Consider the following 24,947-nt stretch of genomic DNA (forward strand, 5'->3'; position numbering starts at 1 on the left):
TACAGATCCCAACCCCCCCACTCCAGAGCCAGCCATGCATCCGCCCAGGAGGTGGCGAAGGAGGTGCCCAACCAGAGTCCCCCGCAGTCAGGGGGAACAGGCCCCAGCAGGCCCAGGCCGGCAAGGGCCGATCCCGCCGGGCACCGGCCACCTAGGGCAGACAGAGCGCAGGCCCCAGGGCCCCAAGAGCCCGTGAGCAGCCCCCCGCCCCCGCAGGCAGAGGGCACAGCCCACACCGACGGAGGACCAGGATCCCCAGACCGCCACCCAGCGGCAGCCAGGTCGCACCCCAGCGCACCAGCTGCGCCCCCGGGTACAGGACACCACCCCCCCACCACCAAACCACACACACATATACATGCATACCCCCCCCCCCCCCCCCAACACGCACTCCCCTCACACATATACATGCATACCCCCCCCCCCCAAACACGCACTCCCCTCTCAACCCCCATCCACACAACCCTCTGCAATCCATGCACATCATCCATCACATATACAACCCCACCCCACCTCTACTCACTCACCCATACCAAGTCACACGAACCCCAATCGCCCCCGCCCCCACACACGCTCACCCCCCCCCCCCCCCCACACACACACGCTCACACCCCGCCACCCCATCCCTCTACTTCTACCCAACCACACATGCCCCACCAAACACCCCTCCACCACCCATAGCCCCCCTCCAAACTTCACCCTCACTCACACATCCCATTCCGCATATACACCCCCCCCCTACACACACACACACAGACACACACACACACACACACACACACACCCAAACACAGGCACACCCCAATACAACCCACGCGCCAACATACCCCTCCACACACACATCTACTCATCCTCACACATCCCTATCCCCTACCCACCTATATCCCCAACCCTAATCCCCCCCAGCCATCCCACCATCCATCTGTAACCCCATACACCCACTCCCACACATCCTCACCTCACCCCTCCATCATGTCCCATGTGAGATACCTCAGAGGGGGCAGAGGACAGGATGGCCCCGATCAGGGCCCCCATAATTACCGCCCACCACTCCCAGCGTCCCCCCCACCACCCCACAGATGCAGCCGACCCAGCACCCCCCCCAGGGCCGGCGACAACCCTCCTACAGCCAGGCCAGCCCAGACTTAGGCCTAATGGACGGCACTCTTCCCCCACCCGTACCCCCCCCCAGTAAAGCCCTGAGAGCAGGGGCATGAGAAGACCCTATCGTCCCTGCCTCCCCCCCGCTTATGACTGATTGTGAAGTATGTATTAGTTGCAATTAAAACTGAGGGAAGTGCCACGCGGTGTTGGGAGAGGGACCACCTAAGCAGCCCCGCCCACCATACACCGCATGCTCTTCCCACTAATCATGTGAGTCGTCAGTGTTTTGGTGTTTGGTGTCTAAGTGTAATTAAAACTGGGAGGTGAGCCGAGGCTGGGTGCAGCGATCAAAACCACCTTGATGGCCTTTCTCACCACCCAGCGCCACGTGCACACCTCCCAATACCCTGCCTGTGTGTGATGGGGAGCGGGGAGGAAGAGGGGTTGAGGGATTTAAGTCTGGAGGAGCTTCCTCCAGAAGGTGAGCCGCCCGCGGCACTGGGCATGCCCCCCCTCCCAGGGCCTCCCAAGGACCAGGACAAGCCGGGGACAGCCATCCCCGTAACCAGAGCCTTCGGCGACTCTAACCAGAGAGTCATCACTGACCCAAGAGGGGACCAACTCACCACATGCAGAAGGGGGGCACGAGGACAAAGAGGAGGCGGGGCGGCAGAAGGGGAATCCCAGACCGATTGTCCACCGCCCCCTCACTCACAGAGGACACCCCCACCTGGGGACATGAAGTCCCCCCTTGTCCACACATCGGCACTTCACACTGTCTCAGCACACACCTACAGCCACACACACACACACTTCTGGACACATTCAGGTCCACCCAGCCACCCGTTCAGCCCACCCTTAAAACCATCCTCCTGACCCCCACGTCACATCCAAATCTCCCCCACTCCCATCCATCATATCTACACTTATCCACCAACCTACCACACACATGCACCACCCCACTCCCCCATACATACACCCCTGCCCCCCCCCCCCCACACACACAGACAGCACGCCCCCCCTCCCCCCTCCTCCCCCCCCACACACACACCCGTATACATGCACCACCGCCACTCCCCACATACACGCATCACCCCACTCCCCTACACACACGGCACTACCCCCCCCCCCCCCCCAGACACCACGACACCCCCCCCACACACGCATCATCACACTTCCCCACCCACACACATCCACATACCTATGTACCGCCACCAGTCCTCAACGCACACCCCCCTACACACATCCCTCCATACACACTCACATCCCATCCACACTATCAAACACCCCCCACTCAACAAGTCCCAGGGTTGCAACCAGGCACCAGAGAACGTACCTGCCCGCCGCCGCAGCGGCAGGTCCAGGTCAGCCCAGCCCCCCCCCCCGGCACAAGCCGACCCCCCACCCCCAAGAGACAGGGGACAACCCCGGGCACCGGAGCCCGGGACCCCGCCCAGCCCACCCCACGGCGGCACAGGCGCCCGTTACGGAGTCACGCCCGCCAACCCATCCCCCGCCAGCGACCTCGCCCCGCCGCTGCGCGGCAACTCCAGCCGCTGGCCCATCCAGGTCCACAGTAGGGCTAGAAACCTAGCCACTCCAGCAATGGAGCAGTCAAAATCCCCCCCCCCCCCCAGGAGCCCACCACAGACCCACAGCCCCCAGAGAACCCCAACCGGCCACCAACCCCGAGCGCAATAAGGTCACATTCTCCCCCCATACTAAGTGATGGAGCTGATCACAGGGGACCAGAGGGAATAAAGTTCAGACACCGACGCATTTTTTGTAAAGTGCTTTACAACGGATATTAACCACACAAACCTCCCTGCAAGATGGTAACCTTTAATGATGGAAATGAGTCAGCTAAAGAGTATTTCATACAGAAATAGGTCAGTGCTCAGGTTATTTTAAGTAAAAGTAATGCAAGAAACTCAAGAATTGGTACAAAGACTTGACAGGTTAAAATATTTAATCTAGCTTATATATAATGTCATGTTAGATCCATTTTGATGCTATAAGATGAAATGTGTTAACAGCATGTTAATGTTGCTAAAGGTGAAGCTGCATATTTAAAATGCCAGATAATTTAGCAAAAAGAAAAGGAACAAACAACACAGTCCGGTTTTGGTTTTTCAACCTCAATGGATCATTTGAATATGTATTAAAATGAATTTAAATGAGAGTTTAAGTTTTATTGAGCTGTCAGCATTTCATATGCATTGGAAATGTTGATGTGGTTGGAAACAACAGATGTAACTGAGGGGAATAAATTTCCTCAATGAACTCATGAAACATGTTGTCATTTAACTATGTTGTACTGCGATGACAGAATATCCTCCAAAACATACATTTGTGATGAGTGGGCTGATTTATACCATACGCTGTTAATATAAATACTAAATACCTCAGATACTTACCGAAAATTTCTCATATATTTAACAAAATCTCCAAGAACATGTATTTATTCCAGTTATGTGTATTTTATAAAGTCCTGACTTGTGGGATTTTAACCTTAAAGGTTAAAGGGTTTAACAAAATCAAAGTTAAAGGACAGAAGATCAAATAAAACATCAAATAATCACTTTTACAAAATTTTATTCACTTAAAATGAGTCATATAGTATATTTGCTTGCTGTGGATCCAAATTCATGGCAACTTCCATATTTGTGTCATTATTTTTGCTACGGTGTCTGAATGAACAACTATGTGTGTGATGGGAGAACCGCTGAACTTTAAAATTGCTGTACAGGCTTTGTTTTCTGGGTACCAGAGCACCGTTTGGGAGAAGTAAAGCCTTAAAAGAAGACGGTAGACATGTTTTAGTAGTTACCTGTAGTGCAGTCATCACGGCAGCTGAAGCCACCGATCCACTCAAAAAACATGTTTGGAGGAGTTTTGGTCACTGACAGCCACCATCCGTTCCCAACAGTACTTGGCATTTGAAGTCATTTCTCTGCTCGTCTTTATCAAAAGATGCTTTTACTTGGGCTGGGAGATTAATTGGATTTTTTATCTCAATTACGATCTGGGTTTTCAACAATCGTAAAAATAAAAGGGTGCGATTATTTACGTCTCTGGCGTTGCAGCGTTGTGCTGTAAACTCCTCCCACAACCGCTTTGGTTTTATTCAGACACTGTTGCCAACTTGGTGACTTTCTCGCTAAATCTGGCGACTTTTTTTTGTTAAAAGCAACTAGCGACAAATCTATCAAAGTTTACTGGAGTTGTTAGAGATTTTTCTGGTGTTTTGGCGACTGACTTGAAGGCACATATTGTTCTGCAGTTACTGTAAGGAAGGAGCAGCGGGAGCCTCTCCCGTCCTAAAGCACTCCCAGGCGGCCAGTCTCAGTCGGCTCCGGCTGCAGGTCAATGTAGAATAACTGCAGTAGGTTGTGGAAGTTCACCTAAACATAGTTTATAACATTGTCAGTGACAACTGGCTGCATTATTTTCCTATCCATAGTTCGGCGAGTTAAATCACTGTAATATCCCTCCATTACGGGGTGTTACTATAGCAACGCATTAACCAGCTGGTTCAGATCAGCTGTATTTTAACAGGTGAATGACAGAAACGCGCTGTAGCCTGACAGCGGTTGTTTGGCATAAAACGTACATCCAGGCCAACATAAAATAGTTCCTATATAAGCGGTAAAAGCAGATCAAATATTAAACAATTCCTGTCCACCTCAAAAAGACTTTTCAATGCTTCTTCCTTGTGTCTTAGATAACATTGCAAATGTTACCAATGTTATTTATCTCCTCAACAGCTGAGAACACTACGACGCGCAGCGTTGTTTAAAAATACTGGATAATTGTGTTAAATAATCCAGATCTCAATTTCAGTCAAAATAATCGTGATTATAATTTTTGTCATAATCGAGCAGCCCTAGTTTTTACACAGTGCATCGTTAAAAATTGTACTTCTGAATGAGCCTCTGATTTGAATTGATCTGTTGTCACTGCTGGACACTTTCCCCTGAATTTACTGGTTTATTTGACACTTGTACATCTTCTTCATGCAGACGCTAACAACCAACCGGACCAGGGAGACGGATGGAAAGCTGGAGCCGCTCTTGCAGCCATATTTGTTTTTTTTCTTGTGGTTTATCTTGTTTATCGTATAGTTAAAGCTCAAAGATGCAAGATTTGTCCATGGATAACATGAAGGTATGCTTTCAAGGATTTTACTTACTTATGGAAAGTAATTTATTACATTTCTTGCTGTTTAGTTTTATTTAACTGACCTGAATCTGTATATATTCTAAGTGTTTAATTATCTCTTGTTGCTCTGACATGTTTTTAATATAATTTACACTTTTAATCAAGCAAAGCACTAAATCATTAGTTTTCTGCTTCGTGCGCCTCCCACAGGGTTTCATCAGCCCACTTACAGAGGACTGGGTGTTTCTCCAGAAGCAGGAGTTGCTTCGGACAGTGCACTGTTCAGGAGCTGCATTTTTATTCATCACATGCTGAACAATACTGTGGCAATGTTTGATTAAAGCGGTTTCAGTAGTCATATTTTATGATTTCTTCAAGTTGGAAAATGTGTGCTTTCATGTAAAAGTGTGAATGTCGTGTTATTGAGGGCCTGAACACGAACAGGCTTGGCACAGAGGAAGCAGGAATCAACTCCGTTCGATCCTTTTATTTAACTTCTTGTGAAAGAGCAGGTTGATAACCTCGAAGAGAAAGAACACCACATGTTAGATCACCATGTCAATCATGTTTAGTGTAGTTTGGTGTAGTTCAAAGAGTCCAAATAAAACAAATAAAATAAAGTGTAAATCCTGCGATGGACTGGCGAGCTGTCCAGGGTGTACCCTGCCTGTCGCCCAAAGCCAGCTGGGATAGGCTCCAGCTTCCCCGGAATTGGATTAAGCGGTTCAGGAAATGAATGAATGAATGAATAAAGTGTAAATCACAAAATAAAGCAAACATACCAATACTCTGTGCCCTCTGACTCAGATCACCCAAGGCAGACAAGACTCACAGGTGCACACTCACAAGTAATTATTCAGTGCTTCCTGAACACCAAGCGAACACCCGCGCTCCCTACTGCCCCCTGACACACTCCATCCGCCAGTTAACTATTCACCACATACCAGAACTAAGAATGTGAACCAAACAAAATTTGTGCTCAACCAAACAGTGAAAGAAGACACCTTTCACGTTTTTTTGGTTTGTTTTTTCCACCGACAGTGTGTTTTGGTCACATAACCACAGCATTACAGGGTGTGAAAGTTGCGTGTTCGCTGCCATTGCCATTATTTCACAATTTGAACTTGGTGAATTTGGCTTCCTTGACCTGGAATTTGCTCAAAACGGTAAAGAAACCATTTATACCAGGGGTGTCCAAAGTTGGTCTACAGAGGACACAGTCCTGCAGGTTTTTAATGTGTCCTCGCTTGAAAACACCTGACTCAAATTAAATGGATCCATCAGCCTATGAAGTCGTGCACAATAACTCATTCATTTCAGTCTGGATATCATAACCACCATAAAAGGATTCAGCATGTTAGTGTCATTATTGATTGTGAATTTTAAAACATTATTTAACCCATTGGTGCCCAAGTCTAGTCTTTGAGTGATGCTTTCCTTCAACTTCTAGATGCTTCCCTTCTCGAACACACCCCAACCAAATGGCTAAATTCCCTCATGTGCATGTCGTTCAGCTCCTCAGAGGCCTCATACCAAGCTTTTCATTTGATTCAGGTATGTTTAAGAAGGGATGTATGTTCAAGGTGGAGGATAGTAGTTCTTTAGGACTGGACTTGGGCAGTCCTGTTTTAACCAGAAGTGGTAAATATAAAAAGCACACTGGTAACCACGATACATACATACAAATAGAACATAAATCTGTAGCTGCTTTTCCGGGTTTTAAAATGATTCAGCATATATAGCTTCATCTCGCTTTTTATAGCAATTTTTATTACCTTCTCACTGGTAAATGAATGAAAAACAGCTTCAGATGGTCTGTTTAGATATGTTCATTTACATAGCAGCTCAAGATATTTCTTTCAGGAGTTTATGAAGTCTATCCTTAGTTACGGTTAATTATGTCACGACTTCTTCCTTTGCTTCAGAAAAAAATTCTACAAATGTTAGAAAACACAAAATTGTTTTTGTTGGAACATGTTTTTCTTTTTGTTACTGCTTTTATGTTGTTTTAGCCTGCAGGCTAGCTTGTAATAAATTGCCAAATGCTTTGTTTTTGTGCCTTAAAAATTTTTTAGATGATTTGGAGAGAAAAAAATATTTGACACATATTTGTTATGTCATGTGTGGACGTTTAACAAATGTGACCCAAAAGACAAAATTAACTCTTTGTGTCTTGACCAGAAAAAAAATGATATAAATGTTTTTACAGAAACATTTTTATGATATCAAGAAGAGGAAAAACAACACCAAATATTTATTTAATTCCTCATAAGTTTTAAATTAAATATATAAAGATGTTAAGTCGGGTTTTTTCCCCTTTAAAAACACCAACAGCAGTGGTGATACAACCCTGGAAAACCCAATTAGTCATTTTTACAACTACATAGTTGAATGTGTAGGAACATTTTTTTCCCCAACATAGATATATTTGTGTGCATACATAAAAAAAAAAAAAAAAACCCTCCTCTCTCACCCATCACTCCCATCTCCCCAGGGTAGGATGGGTGGCTGTGTAGCTTGAGAGTCCTACACAGTATCTTAGCTGTTCTTCTGGACAGAGATGTCAGATGTTTCACCAGGTAGTTGTTGGATATATATGGCTGCACGGTGGAACAGTGGTTAGCACTGTGGCCTCACAGCAAGAAGGTCACTGGTTTGATCCTTGGCTGGGGAGGGGTTTGGTCAGTGGCCTTTCTGTGTGGAGTTTGCATGTTCTCCCCGTGTATGCGTGGGTTCTCTCCGGGTACTCCGGCTTCCTCCCACCGTCCAAAGACATGCATGTTAGGTCAATTGGTTACTCTAAATTGCCCATAGGAGTGAGTGTGAGCATGAGTGGTTGTTTGTCTCTGTGTGGCCCTGCGATGGACTGGCGAGCTGTCCAGGGTGTACCCGGCCTGTCGCCCAAAGCAGCTGAGATAGGCTCCAGCTTCCCCACGACCCTGAATTGGATTAAGCGGTTCAGAAAATTAATGAATGAATATATATATATATATATTTATATATATATATATATATATATATTTATATTGCTCTAAAAAATAAAGGGAACACTAAAGTAACACGTATATCTGAATGAATATTTTTCATCAAAAACTTTGTTCTATCCATCGTTGACTGTGCTGACAACAAAATCACACAAAGATGATCACCTGTTGTCTTTTGCACAACAGTATGTGAAATTGATTGTCAATCAGAGTTGCTTCCTAAGTGGGACAGTTCGATTTCACAGAGGTGTGGTTGACTTGGAGTTACATTGTGTTGTTTAAGTGTTCCCCTCTATTTTTTTTTAGCAGTATATTATACAGAGTTATTGCAAATTATTATGTACTTTAACAAGGTTATTAAGCTAACTGTGTAAACCCTGAACGGACCATATAATGCTGTGGTTGATTTAGAACTTTTTTTTTACAAAATCGTACTGTTCACATTTTGACATGATTAGACCAAAGAAAATACACCAAACATTTTACATATTAGGAAATGGAATACTTATGTTGTAAATAAAACAACAATGGTAATGGTAAATTCTTTAAGTAATGGAAATTTATTGCACCAGCAACAACCACAATGGTTTTTTGTTTTTGTTTTTTAAATGCCCTTTATTCATGATGTTATGACATTGTGGGATTTCCATGAATTTTACCACAAAGTTTCTTTTCTTTCCATTTTTTTTAGTGTTGTGTGGGGAAAAAAGGAAACAATTTTGGGGGGTTTAATTATTTTTATTTTGCAATCCACAATAATTTACAAATAACTGGCGTCTATTTTTCTAAATACATGTATCACAATCCTAAAATTAACTTTTGTACCAATAAAAAAAACTGAACAGTTGTGGTAGTTTGGTTTAAAGCATTACTAAAACTTATGCAGAAATGTCAGAGACTAATCTTTATTCAGAGCTATTTTCTAACACTAGAGTATATTTCTATGTCTAATAAACTTCAATCCAAAGTCCTCAAATACCAACAACGAAAACTCACAAACATTTTTCGCACCCAGCTCATAACTATAGTTTGACAAAGAAAAAAAATGACAATAAAATCTTTTTTTTTTTTAAAAAGGGATTAGTTTGATAGAAACTTTACAACTATTGTATTTCAAAGGGAACCAAGAGGGGAAACATGCCATTTGACTGGCTAGCTAGCTAGCTATGGATTTTTAAAGTAAAATGTGTATTTCAATGGATTTTACTTAACTACGAAAAGGTTATTAGACTCATATAACCATCTTTAGGGGAAAAGAATTCCAACAATGTTATCATTTTGTCAGACATATAAATCTGACAAGAGGAACACAGAAGACCTGGTTTAAAAAAAAAAAAACAAAAAAACAAAACCAAGCCCAAGCTAGCCTTGTGTTAGCATCTTAGTTTGCTAGCAAACTGTACAACCTAATAGGTAGATATTGCTGTTTCAAAGATTATTTGTTTATGTAATGGATCCTGGGGGACATCAGTTAAAGATACTAAGAAGAGGAAGAGGAGAAAGAAAAAGGAGAGAAAGGAAGGACAGAAGAGGAAGCTTGAGGGGAGGTGAGGAGCTGATCGCGCCATGCTGGCTCGTCCAGGTTTATCTCGACAAATGGGCCACCGGGGCAAACCGCTAAGTAAAAGATAAGGAAAGAAAAAAACTGTCAGGTTAAAAATTTTCTGTGAATTTTTTTTTCATTCAAGTCACATCCAAGATGTTTGCTTAAATTTGCATTATGTGGTTAAAAATGCCACTAATACCATTTGAGTTCACATTTTAGAGTGCAAAGTGTAGAAAAATGAACACTTTTTGCTATTTGATTCCAATTTTAGACTGATGTTCACTATGTTTTTCTTGTTCCCTCATCGCTAGTTGAACTTAATTACAAATAGTTGAAAAATGTCTATTAAAAAAAAAAATTCCATCACAGATATTTTATTATTCTGTGGAAAATAAGCCTTTCTTCTTTCTGCTTTGATTTCTTAAGGGTTTTGAATCTAAAATACTACGTTCAACTGTTTTTCAATAAAACCCATCCATTTGGAAGATAATGGTTCCATTAATAGCATTGGTGGGAACCCTGGTCCTTGATGGCCACAGTTCTGCAAGTTTGAAATGATTCCCTGCTGCAACAATCCTGAGCATAAATGTGTGGATATTTAATTAAAAGCAAGTATGCTCTTGGCCTAATTCATCACTGTCTTTCTGGGAGAAACGTGATCTCTACTGGTGCAGGTCACAGCATGCAGACAAAGCTGCTGTGGTCACATACAACTCTAGTCAAACTTTGTCATTCAATATTATAAAGAGTTTGACTACACAGCAGAAAAAAAGGTTTGACTCAAATTTGATTTGACTAAATTTGAGTGTGGTTGCCTAAACTTAGCTACACAACCACCACATGTGGCCCACAAGGACACACAACAACAAAACCTTTATTGTAATGCACATCCAGGACATCTTGACATCTACTGACATCTTGACCACATGTGGCCCCTACTTCCAATAATCCATGTCAGGCTGGCAACAACATCTAGTCCACTTCTGCCCCACAAAATTAGAAGTACCGTAACTGGGCCATAAGTGCCAAAAATATCCTGAATTTGGCTTAGTTATCTCAGCTATCTGCATTGTTTTGGTAGATAAAGCTAACAATGACCAAATGTAAGAAAATTGCACTGTATTTGAAGTTTTGCAACTAATTCTCCAGTTTCTTTGTCAAAATCTGCAATTCCGCCTGAGTTTTTCACATTGTAGATATCAAAGGGTTCTGCAACCAAAAGTACGACTGCCTCATGATTGAAACGCTGGTGGTTGACAGCCACTTCCTTAAAGCATGTAAATGTGTACATTACATTAGATTCAAATGATTTACCACCAAATATGACCCAAGTTCATCTAAGTATAAACTGTGCTACTAAATTGTTCAAAACAGAAGCTGAGAACCCAGTTTTTGTTGTTCGCATTAAATGCAGTACTGTTGGCACATTACAAGTAAGTTCTGTGGAGAAACAGATTAAAAATGTTATTTATCTATTTTTTTTACCCTTAATGATCCATGTCCTGTATGCTCCAGTTATATACAGCAATATGTTTAGTCATTAAGTTGTTGTTTTAGGACAAATGTTGATTTTTAATATAATAAAAATGTTCTCACAGGGGTTGTTGTTGTTATTTTCGTTTTTATCCTCCTCGGCAGCATCGAAGAGTAAGTCGGTGATGCTCAACGACTCGGTTATCTTCTCAGCTTGAGCGTCGGTGGATGAGGAAGTGGTGGCACTGGTTGGTGAGTTCTGCACACCGTTTGCTTCTGGCTGCTCCTGAGCAGCTAAAAAAGAGAACAAAAGAATTTTTTTTTCATGTCCATTTTTCAGAGTTACAGGAAGAAACTAGACTTTGTGATTGTGATAGTGTCTGTTTATTAGTAACAAAATGAGAATTATCCTTATGATTTATACTACAAGTATATGTCAAATTTTAATCTATCCAATGAGACAATTTAGCCAAAATTGAATTTTCCCCCTCCCTGAGCCGTCACCTTATCGTGGTGGAGGGGTTTGTGCGTCCCGAAGATCCTAGCAGCCATGTTGTCGGGGGCTTTATGCCCCTGGTAGGGTCACCCATGGCAAACAGGGTCTATGTCTAGGGGAGGGACCAGACCAAGCACGGCTCATAGACCTCTATGATGACGACCAACCTGGGCATAAATGTTCCCTTGCCCGGACGCGGGTTACCGGGACCCCCCTCTGGAGCAAGGCCTGGAGGTGGGGTACGAGAGCGAGCGTCTGGGGGCCGGGCCTTCGCCCATGGGGCCCGGTCGGGCTCAGCCCGAAAGGGTTACATGGGCCCCACCTCCCGTGGGCTCACCATCTGCGGGAGGAGCCGTAGGGGTCGGGTGCAGTGTGAGCTGGGCGGCGGAAAGGGGCGGGGACCCTGGCGGTCAGATCCCCGGCTGCAGAAGATGGCTCTAGGGACGTGGAATGTCACCTCTTTAGTGGGAAGGAGCCTGAGCTTGTGCGCGAGGTTGAGCGGTTCCGGGTAGATATAGTTGGACTCACCTCGACGCATGGCTTGGGCTCTGGAACCAGTACCCTCGAGAGGGGCTGGACTTTCTTCCACTCTGGAGTTGCTCATGGTGAGAGACGCCGAGCAGGTGTGGGCATTCTCATCAGCCCCCAGCTTGGTGCCTGCACGTTGGGGTTTACCCCGGTGGATGAAAGGGTAGTTTCCCTCCGCCTTCGGGTGGGGGGACGGATCCTTACTGTTGTCTGTGCTTATGCGCCGAACAGCAGTTCAGAGTACCCACCCTTTCTGGAGTCCTTGGAGGGAGTGCTGGAGGGTGCTCCTTCTGGGGACTCCATAGTTCTTTTGGGGGACTTCAATGCTCACGTGGGTAATGACAGTGAGACCTGGAGAGGAGTGATTGGGAGGCATGGTGCCCCCCCCCCCCCCCCCCCCCTCTGAACCAAAATGGTGTTTTGTTATTGGACTTCTGTGCTCTTCATGGGTTGTCCATAACGGACACCATGTTCCAACATAAGAGTATCCATATGTACACCTGGCATCAGGATTCCCTGGGCCGCAGTTCGATGATCAATTTTGTAGTCGTATCGTCGGACCTGCGGCCACATGCCTTGGACACCCGGGTGAAGAGGGGGGCGGAGCTATCAACTGATCACCACCTGGTGGTGAGTTGGCTCAGATGGTGGGGGAGGAAGCCGGTCAGATCTGGCAGACCCAACACTCCAAACGTGTTGTGAGGGTCTGCTGGGAACGTCTGGCTGAGTCCCCTGTCAGAGCGAGCTTCAACTCCCACCTTCAACAGAGCTTCAACCCTGTCCCAAGTGAGGCGGGGGACATTGAGTCCGAATGGGCTGTGTTCCATGCCTCTGTTGCTGAGGCGGCCAGCCAGAGCTGTGGTCGTAAGGTCATTGGTGCCTGTCGTGGCGGCAATCCCAGGACTCGTTGGTGGACACCAGCAGTGAGGGATGCCGTCAAGCTGAAGAAGAAGTCCTATCGGGCCTTCATGGCCTGTGGGACTCCGGAGGCAGCTCATGGGTACCGACAGGCTAAGCGGCATGCTGCTTCGGCTGTTGCCAAGGCAAAAACTCGGGCATGGGAGAGGTTCGGCGAGGCCATGGAGAAAAACTTCCGCACGGAGGGGGAAGCGGTGCTCCATCGACGTTGTGCACAGTGGAGATGGGGAGCTGCTGACCTCAACTTGGGACGTTGTGGGTCGGTGGAGGGAGTACTTCGAAGACCTCCTCAATCCTACCAACACGTCTTCTGATGAGGCAGCAGAGCTGGGGGACTCAGGGGTGGACTCTCCTGGAGCTGAAGTCGCTGATGTGGTCAAAAAGCTCCTTGGCGGCAAGGCCCCGGAGGTGGATGAGATCCACCCGGAGTTCCTTAAGGCTCTGAATGCTGTGGGGCTGTCCTGGCTGACACGCCTCTGCAGCATCGCGTGGACATCGGGGGCAGTGCCACTGGATTGGCAGATTGGGGTGGTGGTCAACCTTTTTAAGAAGGGGGACCAGAGGGTGTGTTCCAATTACAGGGGAATCACACTCCTCAGCCTCCCTGGTAAGGTCTATTCAGGGGTTCTGGAGAGGAGGGCCCGCCGGATAGTCGAATCTCGGATTGAGGAGGAGCAGTGCGGTTTTCGTCCTGGCCGCGGAACAGTGGACCAGCTCTATACCCTCTTTGGGGTCCTAGAGGGGGCATGGGAGTTTGCTCAACCAGTCTACATGTGCTTTGTGGACCTGGAGAAGGCGTTCGACCGTGTCCCCCGGGGGCTCCTGTGGGGGGTACTCCGGGAGTATGGGGTACCGGACCCCCTTGTGCGAGCTGTCCGGTCCCTGTACGACAGGTGTCAGAGCTTGGTTCGCATTGCCGGTAGTAAGTCGGATTCGTTTCCGGTGAGGGTTGGACTCCGCCAAGGCTGCCCTTTATCACCGATTCTGTTCATAACTTATATGGACAGAATTTCTAGGCGCAGTCAAGGTGTTGAGGGGATCTGACTTGGTGGCCTCAGGATTGGGTCTCTGCATTTTGCAGATGACGTGGTCCTGTTGGCTTCATCTGGTTGTGATCTCCAGCTCTCACTTGAGCGATCGCTGCCGAGTGTGAAGCGGCCGGGATTCGAATCAGCACCTCCAAATCTGAGACCATGGTCCTCAGCCGGAATAGGGTGGCTTGCCCTCTCCGGGTCAGGAGTGAGGTCCTGCCTCAAGTGGAGGAGTTTAAATATCTCGGGGTCTTGTTCACGAGTGAGGGAAGGATGGAGCGCGAGATCGACAGACGGATCGGTGCGTCGTCTGCAGTAATACGGACTCTGTGCCGGTCTGTCGTGGTGAAGAAGGAGCTGAGCCAGGAGGCGAAGCTCTCGACTTACCAGTCGATCTACGTTCCTACCCTCACCTATGGTCATGAGCTGTGGGTCGTGACCGAAAGAACAAGATCTTGTATACAGGCGGCTGAAATGAGTTTCCTCCGCAGGGTGGCTGGGCTCAGATAGGGAGAGGAGCTCGGTCATCCAGGAGGGGCTCAGAGTAGAGCCGCTGCTCCTCCACATCGAGAGGAACTAGTTGAGATGCCTCGGGTATCTGGTCAGGATGCTTCCTGGACGCCTCCCTGGTGAGGTGTTCCAGGCATGTCCCTCTGGGAGGAGACCCCGGGGACGACCCAGGACACGCTGGAGGGATTATATCTCTCGGCTGGCCTGGGAACGTCTCGGGATCCCCCTCGCAGAATTGGCAAATGTGGCTGGGCTTCCCTGCTTAGGCTGCTGCCCCCGCAACCCGACCCCGGATAAGCGGCATGAAGATGAAGATGAAGTGTAATTTGAGGATTGAATCAATAACTGATACAGTACAATATTATTCGTATTGAGTTGTACAATGTGAAGGGACAAAGAATACAGAAAAAAAAGTATTGTGCCATTTGTTGTGTCTTTGCCTGAATAAGTATTGTGGAAAATGTTGTGTATACATTGTTGGGGAGAGGGAAGTCTGGGCTTCCCTGCTTAGGCTGCTGCCCCCGTGACCCGACCCCGGATAAGCGGCACGAAGACGAGACGAGACGAGACAAGACGACGTTTTCCCTCAAAATTTAGGTTTTTTTTCAAGTCTGCTTTTTATTTTAAAATTCAAACTTAAATCAGATGGGAATAAAAAGATAAATGGATCATGAGAGATTTCACCATTTTCTCCATTGGAAACCTTTTCCTCCGTCTGTAGACTCGTGCCATTGGCTACTGGAGTGGTTGAAAGGTCATCAGTGATCACAGTATCTTTAGGGGCTGGTCGGTCTGAGATTAAACACACACACAAACCAAATCACGCAAATCAGGACAGTCTTACACATCAACACACCTGAACTGAGTGATTGGCCAACAGACTCACCCAGGTCATCCAGGTAGACTTGTTCAAAGACACCAATGGGCTCATTTGTATAATTACTGGGAGTTGGACGCTGGAGATCAAATGAGTAACTCTGGAAAATAAATATAATTTAAAAAAAAGATATAAATGACCAAATATAAACAATGAGTCTGAATGGCAACTTAAATCTGTACGTTTCTGTCCATTTCTTACCCTGTTGATCCTCCTGAGGAAATACAGGATGACACACAGAATGATGATCAACAGGAATATCATCACTAGTATCACATACAGAAACCGGCCTGGAAAATAGATAGACAGGCTTTAAAGGAAAGTTGTGTAACATTTTTTGTTGTTAACTGGCCAAAATTGATTTCTGTATTTATATGTGCGTTATCTTTGGTGTATTATGATTTCTGCTAGAAACCCAACATCCTCTTAAAGCGAAATATTTCAGATTTGTTTCTCCATTCTACGCGTGAGCCAGCAGGTGGCATGACAGTCTACAATCTTAAAATGATACAGCCTCCAGGAAAGGGCCGAACGACCCCAACGGCAGAATAAACAATTGACAATTCTTGGTTTAAAACTTCAGATGCGTTCCACTTGTGTAGTTAAGCAAAGAACTGCATCATAAACTGTAGATCAATTTTTTTTTCAATTACCTAAGTTAGACATTTTATTTGCTGAAAAATCAGTGAATTTGCCAGGAATTTGGTGTCAGGAGCTGTGAAATAACTTTAACTGGAATGAAATAAAAGAAAATGTGAATATGTTAGATTCAGAGACAGATTTACAGAAAAATATGTGATTGTATTATATTGTACTATTATACACATATATAGTATATATAATATATCATATAGTACATCATATATAGTATAAGCATAACTCTGCATTCCTAGAATTACCTCCGCCAAGGAGGTTATGTTTTTACCACATTTATGTGTGTTTGTTTGTGTTCAAGATAACTAAAAAAGTTACCGACAGATTCTACTTAAATTTTCAGGACTTGTTGGAAATGTGAAAAGGAAAAACTGATTTAATTTTGGTAGGGATCCGGATCACCGTTTGGATCCAGGAATTTTTTAAAGGATTCTTTACCATTGTGAGATTGGGCCATTTTCAACATTTGTGGACATAAATCCAACGAAAACGGCTCTAGCACTTTGAAAGAAAATATGGTAATATTTCATCTATGATGGACAACATGTAGGAAGAAAAAAAGGGAGCAGGATGAAAAATGACAGTGAAAAATGCAAATTTGGATACAATAAATGTAGGACCCATATGTATTCTGCATGTCACCATATGGGGAGGACTGTGGCCCTTGGCGGAGCTTTGCGCTCTTCGAGTTCTTTTCTAGTTCTGCTATAAAATCCTTATTTTGCAGTTTATTTGAATAAAGTCACTTCATAACCAAACATTAAAACTTCTGTTTCTTCTGTTTTTTTACATCCTTGTAGGCTGAAGAAAATGGCTCTATGAGGATGTTGATCTGTTTGTTTATTGATTAGTGGAGGCATGTATTGTAGTTTTTTTAGTACAAGAAACCTAACATGAGGAGGTAAACCATTACTTTTCAGAAAATGATTAATGCACATCTGGTGTTTTAATTCGTGGGGGGGTGCAGCTGTTGTCCTCGAAGGCCACAGTCTTCCAGCATCCCTGCTCCAACACACCTGACTCATATAAGTGCCTGTGCAGAACTTCATAATCTGTTGGATCTATTTAATTTGAGGCAGGGATACAATGGAAACCTGCAGGACAGAGGCTTGCTAGGACTTGCCCTGTTGAGCCTCATCCCCTCAGCATGGCTTACTGATATGTTTTTAACAGTTTCAAGCCCGACCCGAGAACGAAATGAGGAGAAACTTACTTTTTAATCTTAAAATTTTCTTTGGTGTTTAACAATATATATATATATATATATATATATATATATATATATATATATATATATATATATATATATATATATATATATATATATATATACATTTTTTGTGTATTTTTGTCATTTATTACCTTGTGACATATCATAATATTAAAGTGTAGTATTGTGCCTCCTTGTATCCACCAGGGGCCTACCACAGGTCTCAGAAACAGTACGCATTGTCCAAGACAATGCATTCAGCATTGCAGGGTTAGCAGAAGGATGACAGAATTTAAATAGTTTTTACCCGAAGTCGAATCCTCTTTACTTTGCGGCAGTTGAGTTGTTTCTAAAAGAAACAGACAGTAATTAGTTATTTATGTCCAAAAAATGCAACAAAGGACATGACAGTTCTTGTCCCCTAATGGTGAAGATGAGAACGTATATATATTTATATACAACAGCCTTAAAGTTCTGAATACCCGGACCTGTAATGTATTGGAAACGGTGGTTTGGAACTTATCCCGGGGAAACAGTCACACCTGCTGTTATTCCCACTGGTTTCCCTCTTGTTTGGAAGTATTTATGAGTCTGCACGCTAAGAATCCCACACTAGTTAAGTGTTCTATTTGAGGACAAATTAAGATCCAGGACTTTAGGAGATGATTGGTATTTAAGACCACAAATGACCCACAACTTGCCCAGCACCAGCTCCAATCACCGTTCTGTCCTGATCATGTGCATCATTCTTATCTGATGTGGTAACACTGAACCGTGTTCTCCACCACAGCAGCCTGGCACATTTCAACCAGCAGACAAAAAGAAAGATGAAGACGATTCTTCGTGGTTTCGAATAAAACCCACAAAAGCATACGCCCTACTAGCAAATCAAGCCATAAGTAGCCGTTCAAAGTTTACTGGTGTAAACTCTGACAGTGTCACTAAAGCCATTAAAAACATTTAAATATATATATAAAAAAAGAGAGAAAAACAAAGTTAAAAAAAAAATCATCCCTTTTTTTCATACATACTATATATTTAATATATATAGATATATATCTATATATAGATATAGATATATAGATATATATACACACAGTAATGTTTTCCTGGTTTAATAAAAGAAAAAAAAAAAAAAGATGCCAAATGATGAAACAAGCTCAGGATTTACTCGACCTCTTGCCATATCTGTGTGCTTCTCCAGCTTTGAGCACTTTGAGTTCATACTATTTCAGTCAGACTAACACTTACACATGTGTTATAACAGTCTGGATGTGGTTCAGTAATAGTTTTTAGGTGTTTTCAAATTTTCTGCCTGGTCGGTTTTAACCAAAACCCAAATTTACTGATTCAGCAGGTTTGATGTATCTTTATTTAGAGTTTTTTAAAGGGACATGAAAACCCACGATCTATTTAAAATAAATCATACAGAAGCAAAGGTATCAAGTTAAATGTAAAAACCAAAGTGCAACACATTTTAGACGTACAGATATAATTCTAGTTATTTCATTAAAAACAAATAAGTAGAATTAAATTATTTCCAAAGCTGTAACAACAACTTTCATTCTAATGTAGTAATTAATTGTTTTATGAGTAAATTGAGTTAAAAAAAGAAACAAAAAACGTGCCATCAACTTTATTGTGTCTGAAAGGCGGTAAATGTGAATCCAGAAGCCAAACCTGACTAACCTTAGTTCTTCTGCTTGTTTTGCTTTCAGCCGTAACTGAAATAAGCAAAAGTTAAACCTGACTTGTGTTTTTTTAAGGCTGATTGTGTTTCTTTTTGTGTTTTCCTTGTTTTGTGCGTAAAAGTGTTTCTATTTTTGGTGGCTCGCTGGATGTTTCGGTGGGTGTTTCTGCAGTTACGGAGAACACCGTGGTTTTGGTTTGACACACAGGAAGGCAAACTGAAACTCAACGGTAACGTCTTTGTCTTCTGCACGAGGTACGAGGCTGGGAAGTACCTGATGTGGAAGGAGCTGGTGTTGAGACTTGGGTTGTGCCATCAGGGCTTTTCTCTCTCTCTTGGTCGCCATCTGAGGTTTTGTCGTTATTTGTTTTCTGCGTATCTTCTGAAATCTATGAAAGAAAAGACACACAATCACATTTGTCGCATTAAAAATCTCACATTATTCCTTTTTTTAATCTGCTCAATCTCTGTTAGAACGACTGAATTTGAAGACAAACTGGTTTTTATCTAAAACTCGGAGTGAGGGCTTTAAGTTCGTTTGTTTTGGTTTCTTCCTTTACGACTTAAGTTATTGATGTGTATTATACTGTCCTCGTGGTTCAGACTCTAGAACATCAATGTTAAAAAACATATGTAAGAATGAACTATCTTACAAAAAGCTGTGTCTCTTTACCACTCAGTAATCCTTTTATAAAGGCATGAAAAATAAGTTATGAAGTTTTACATGATTATTTCCATGCATATCTCTATGTTTACTTCAAGGGTTTTTTTTTTTTCAAACACCATCAGTCTAACCTGGAAAATACTGTCGTTCTACATCTATTCAGCATAAAAACTACTAAACATATGCAGATTATTTTTTAAAAAGCACAATATTTGTTTTACTTTTGTTCATTTGTTTGATTTGATGATTGAAGGAAGTGAAAATATAAAAGCTGGCTGGATTATTCAGTGACAGATCGAACAACTAGCCACTGCTAATTTTCATTTTAGTTTTAGATTTTTTTTTTTTTTTTAATTCGCCACAAAAACTATTTTAAAGCAAAATCATTGACAAGCTTTTAAACTGAAAATCTGTCTCTCTTTTGCACAAAGTAAAAAATAAACAATCAACATGTAGATGACAACAGCAACAGGCAAGAGTACATTGAAAGTAAGGGGGAAAAAGCCCTTTTGCACGAGAACAACCATATGAAAGTAGTAGCATAATGATGAGTAAATAGGTAGATAATGTACCTTTATGTGTATTTATGGACACACTGATGACTGATATAAAGAATATAATGTGATTATAATATACATTGTGCATGAGCATCTGGCGATTTGTGGATTTAAACTCTGTAAAGTTCAAAGTGAGTATAAACATGTTCCAGTGTCTATGTCAGGGGTGTCCAGAGTCTGTCCTCAGGGGCCGCTGTCCTGCAGGTTTTTGGTGTATTCCTGCTTTAACTTTCCCAGACTCTAATTAAATGGATCCAACAACCTATGAAGGTTGAATCAGGTGTGTTTGAGCAGGGATTAATGGAGAACCTGCAGGATTGTGGCCTTCGAGGACCAGAGCTGGACACCTCTGGTCTATGTGGATCTGGGCCTGTAAATACTCTGCATTCACAGAGACATTTGTTCCCCCTTCTAAGGAAAAGAATGAGGGTTTGGATGCTCTCGCAGCTTTTTTTTTTTTTTTTTTTTTTTTATCAAAGCAGAACTTTGATCTCATGTGATGTCAGCATCTATCATTTGATTGGTTGGCAGTTTTTAAGTGGATGTGGTTAATGTGCAAAAGAAAAGTTGTTATTTTTGCTTCTCTACTGACAGAAAGGGATAAAGGTTGACAGGATACGCCTGGCCGAGGAGGTGAGAAAGTACTAGGCGATCTTCAACTCCGGTCGTCAAGGTCCACATGTTTGCAAACTTTCCATGTTTCTTTGTTCAACACGCCTGACTTGCATTAATGCCGAATAGCAGATTCTGCAGAGTTTAGCAGAGATTAATTTAATTTTAATCAGGTTTGTTGCTGCAAGGACGTATCAAATACCTGCAGGATAGTGAGCCTTTAGAACCAGTGTTGGGGATCGATAAAGTAAGGTATATACCGACTTTCCACAAAACATCTCAAAGGTTTATTGAAAAAAAAAAGTTCATTTTACATCTACGGGTCTTAACCAAGCGGCAACCTCCGGTGGTTAAAAGTGAAGCCTTTGAAGAAGTGCATAAGACTGCAGTTCCCCCTTTTATCCACTAGGGGCTTCAGAAACAGAGCAAATCCCAAGAGAGTCCCATGTTAAAAAGGCCAACTTCACAGCAGAAATAAACATGTTTACAGCCTGGTTCAAAGATCCATTTACATTTAATAGGTCAGGTTTACCTTCATGACAACTGTGGGGGGGAGTGGATTTTTTTCTGACTCGCCCGTTTTAAAGTAATTTAATCTCAAAATTCGGCATATTTAGGGGCATGTCCTCTTGATTGACAGGTACCCGATCTTCCGCTTCAAGTAAGAAGAACGTAGAGCAACCACAGCTTTTAGTCGGTTAACAACGTGACTTAGCTTTAGCCCGCTTACCTCCATTAGCTGGTTAGCTCCCGTTATGTCCGGGTTAGCTCGGTTAGCTCTTAGCTACAGGCAGCTCAGAGTTCACTTGATGTCAGTCATCCACCATGACGCTCACAGCTCCCCTCTCAGCTCCACCTCTTTTACCATATTTGTATTTTCCGGTAGAGACAACATGCATGCCCCTGCCAAGATGGTGATGGTAGGAACTGCCCTCCGAGCTTCAATTCAGCTCTTCCAAAAACCTATGGCTGACGTCCATTTTTCTTTATACAGTCTATGGTAGGGACTGCCTTTTCCTCTCATATCAGCGCCAAGATGGCGATGGTTGGAACCACCCATTGAGCTTCAGTTCAGCTCTTCAGAAACCTATAGGTAACGTCACGGGGGCTGCGTTCATCTCTTTATAAACAGTCTATGGTCTTAACGTAGCTGACCATGTGAATCTTTAGCCCTTTTTTTCACCACAGAAATCTTTTTCATTTAACTGAAATTTTAAAAGATATTTGCGTATTTCCACCAACAATACCTGGATAAAAATGTTTCTTTCACCCCCAAACTTTCCCTGAAACAAACCACCGTAGAGATGTAGGACTCTTTAGACCTCCTGGAATTCCTGAATTCTGTGTGCTGAAGAGTGTTTCCCTTCTTATTCACCACATGTTGAAGCACACATCCAGCTAAAGGCATATTTAATTTACAAAATTAACTTCTGTATTTTTATCTCCTAAAATATGGAGGAATGAGAAGTGGATAGACATCTTGAGTGTATTTATTAAGGTCAACAATGTCAATGTCCAGTGTAACTCTGAGCTGGTAACTTAATGACAGAGCATGATGAAGAAGAACCAACAACATGGCAGATCTAAATGTAGGACACACACATAAACACATTCAGAAAAAAATAAAAGCAACATTTTAGGAAACAGCCAAAGTACTCCACAGTCTGGTTGTACTAACGAGTAGGATCAGCCACGAGAACAAACTTTAAGAAACATTGTGTGGTGGTGGAAATGTAAACCACAATTTTTGGGTGCCGATTCGCTTTAAATTGCAATTCTCACGATTCTTTGACATTGCTGATTTTAGTAAACAAAATAAATGTACAAAACTTTTTTTGCTCATCATTTTTCTTGATTTCAATTAAAAAAAAACAACACAGTAGCCAGACCATCATTCTGCTGCTATAATGCCCAAGAAGACAAGTAAAAAGATAAATAACAATAAAATTATTTTTATTAATTATTTTTATTAATTAAAAAAAAAATACTTTTTTCAATTTTAAAGTTGTGAAGCAAAAAAGTACCAATATTTGATTTTTTTATTTGATTTCCACCCCTAGTTGTTAGTGTTGCAAAACTAAGATTAAAAGTCTAATTAGAAAAAAGTGAATGTGACCTTTTTACTTTTTAACAGAACCGTAGAGCTGCCATCTTAATAAAAAAAAAAAATTTAAAAAAAAGGGGGGGGGGGGGGGGGGGGGGCTTTTTTACAGTATAATGTGATAGTTTTATAATAAAAACATGAATCATATCAAGTTATAATGTAACAGCTTTATTGTAAAATGTGAATTTGGGCATTTTCGACTTAAGATGAGGAAATAGTGTGTGGGGTGAATAGGAGATCACAAATGGCTCATTTACAGGACTTTATAATGTTTTACTTCATGCTTGGGTTGAGACATGATGAAATTTTGCTGCTTTTGAACACTTTGTATAACATTGTAATAAGTATGCTATGCGATCTTATAATTTTAAAAGGTATGGGTCTGCAAAGAAGGAAGAATGAGTCTGGTACTCTTGACGTGGCATCATTTCTGAGCGGCATGGGAATCTCTATGGATACAAACTACATCATCTTAGCTGCATTTGAGTGGTTATACTTTTTTTAGATTATAATGTGATGGTTTTTACAATAAACTGTTACGTTATAACGCGATAAGACCCTTCCATTGTTTTTATATTAAGATGACAGCTCTCTGCTTCTGTACTTTTTTTTCCCAGTGTTCTTTCAAATGATCCAAATCTGTACATGTAAAAATTGAAGCAGTATTGGTCAAAAACGGATTCATCCACCAGCTTATTACAGAATCGTTTCATCGCGAAAGCTCAACTACATTTCCCAAAACTTTTTTTTCTTTGTTTCTCTTTTACTTTCCCCATTGAGTCAGACTGGAAAGTCAATGGAAAGTGTGATATCAATATAACTCATGAACACGGGACGTGTTGGTGCGTTGTGCTAAAATATGGAAACTATTAGCTCATCACTGGGGTTAAAACTAACTTTAAAGGGAATTAAATCATGTTCTATCTGCTCCGCTTCATTTGTAGGTTAGTCAAACAGAATAAAACTATTTGTCTCTCATTATATTTGTCCGTTTCTTTGTTACAGGAAGTTGCTGCTGTTGCCTTGTGAGGAACTTTTGTGACTCTAGAAGAACATTTTATTAACTTTAAGGAATAAAGTAGCCTACTTTAATGAAAACAAAAATAGGATAATAGGATATAGGATCAGAAAGTAAAGCTTAATTTTTTTAAGGTATTTTCCTAAAGGTGTTATATGTTTAACACAATTCATATTTTTCACTCATGAACATTTTTTTCAAAGTCAAGTTTCGTGTTGCAATAATGTAGAAACAAGCAGGTGATGGTAAATAGATTTCTGAAGTTGTGGTCAGAACTCCACATATGAGATAGCTGATGATAGCTGTTACCATGGTAGTTTCTTCTGCTGACGTTGGGCTGGAGGTTTCATTTTTTGTTTCAGTCTGGAACGTTGTGGTTGTCCAGGAGTCCAAGGTTGCTGTAGCACAAATGAGACACAGATTTAGCCAAATGTTTCTTAAAGGAAACACAAGCTAGAAAAAAGTAAAAACAAATTGCATCACAGCAACTTAATAATAGTACACAATCCTTTGGGACAGGACACTTTAGGACAGTATTCATAATTAGTGAACAATACAGTATAGAGCTAAGACATGGATGGGCAATAACATGCTGGATATATCAGTATATACAACCTAAAACCAGGAAAGTAGAAACTTTTTTTTATTAAAAGCATGAAAAACATCACAGTTATGTATAATTTGATGTGAGAAACACACCCAGATAAGTTGTGGGAGAAGCAAAGAAAGAAAATATAGGGAATTTTAGAGCTAAACAAGTTTGGAGGATTCGGCAAACACCTGATTCATTTGTGACAGGTAAGGGTGTCA

The 24,947-nt window shown here is 42.5% G+C and overlaps 1 protein-coding gene across 1 annotated transcript in view; it reads right to left on the reverse strand.

Moving 5' to 3' along the window:
* Positions 1 to 17,809, reverse strand: part of LOC306769273 (uncharacterized protein) — a gene marked incomplete at its 3' end in the record, with an annotated part of 30,813 nt that extends 13,004 nt beyond the window's left edge. Inside the window, exons 1-5 of the mRNA XM_079257839.1 lie at positions 17,800 to 17,809; positions 15,830 to 15,918; positions 15,638 to 15,728; positions 15,436 to 15,543; positions 11,392 to 11,562 (exon numbers count right to left, since the gene is read on the reverse strand). Of these exons, the coding sequence (XP_079113965.1) occupies positions 11,392 to 11,562; positions 15,436 to 15,543; positions 15,638 to 15,728; positions 15,830 to 15,892 (433 nt within the window). The 5' untranslated portion in view covers positions 15,893 to 15,918; positions 17,800 to 17,809. The remainder of the gene's footprint in view (positions 1 to 11,391; positions 11,563 to 15,435; positions 15,544 to 15,637; positions 15,729 to 15,829; positions 15,919 to 17,799) is intronic.
* Positions 17,810 to 24,947: the final 7,138 nt, after the last annotated feature.

Source organism: Telmatherina bonti, assembly GCF_933228915.1.
Source record: "Telmatherina bonti genome assembly, chromosome: 18".
NCBI classification, from domain to species: domain Eukaryota; kingdom Metazoa; phylum Chordata; class Actinopteri; order Atheriniformes; family Telmatherinidae; genus Telmatherina; species Telmatherina bonti.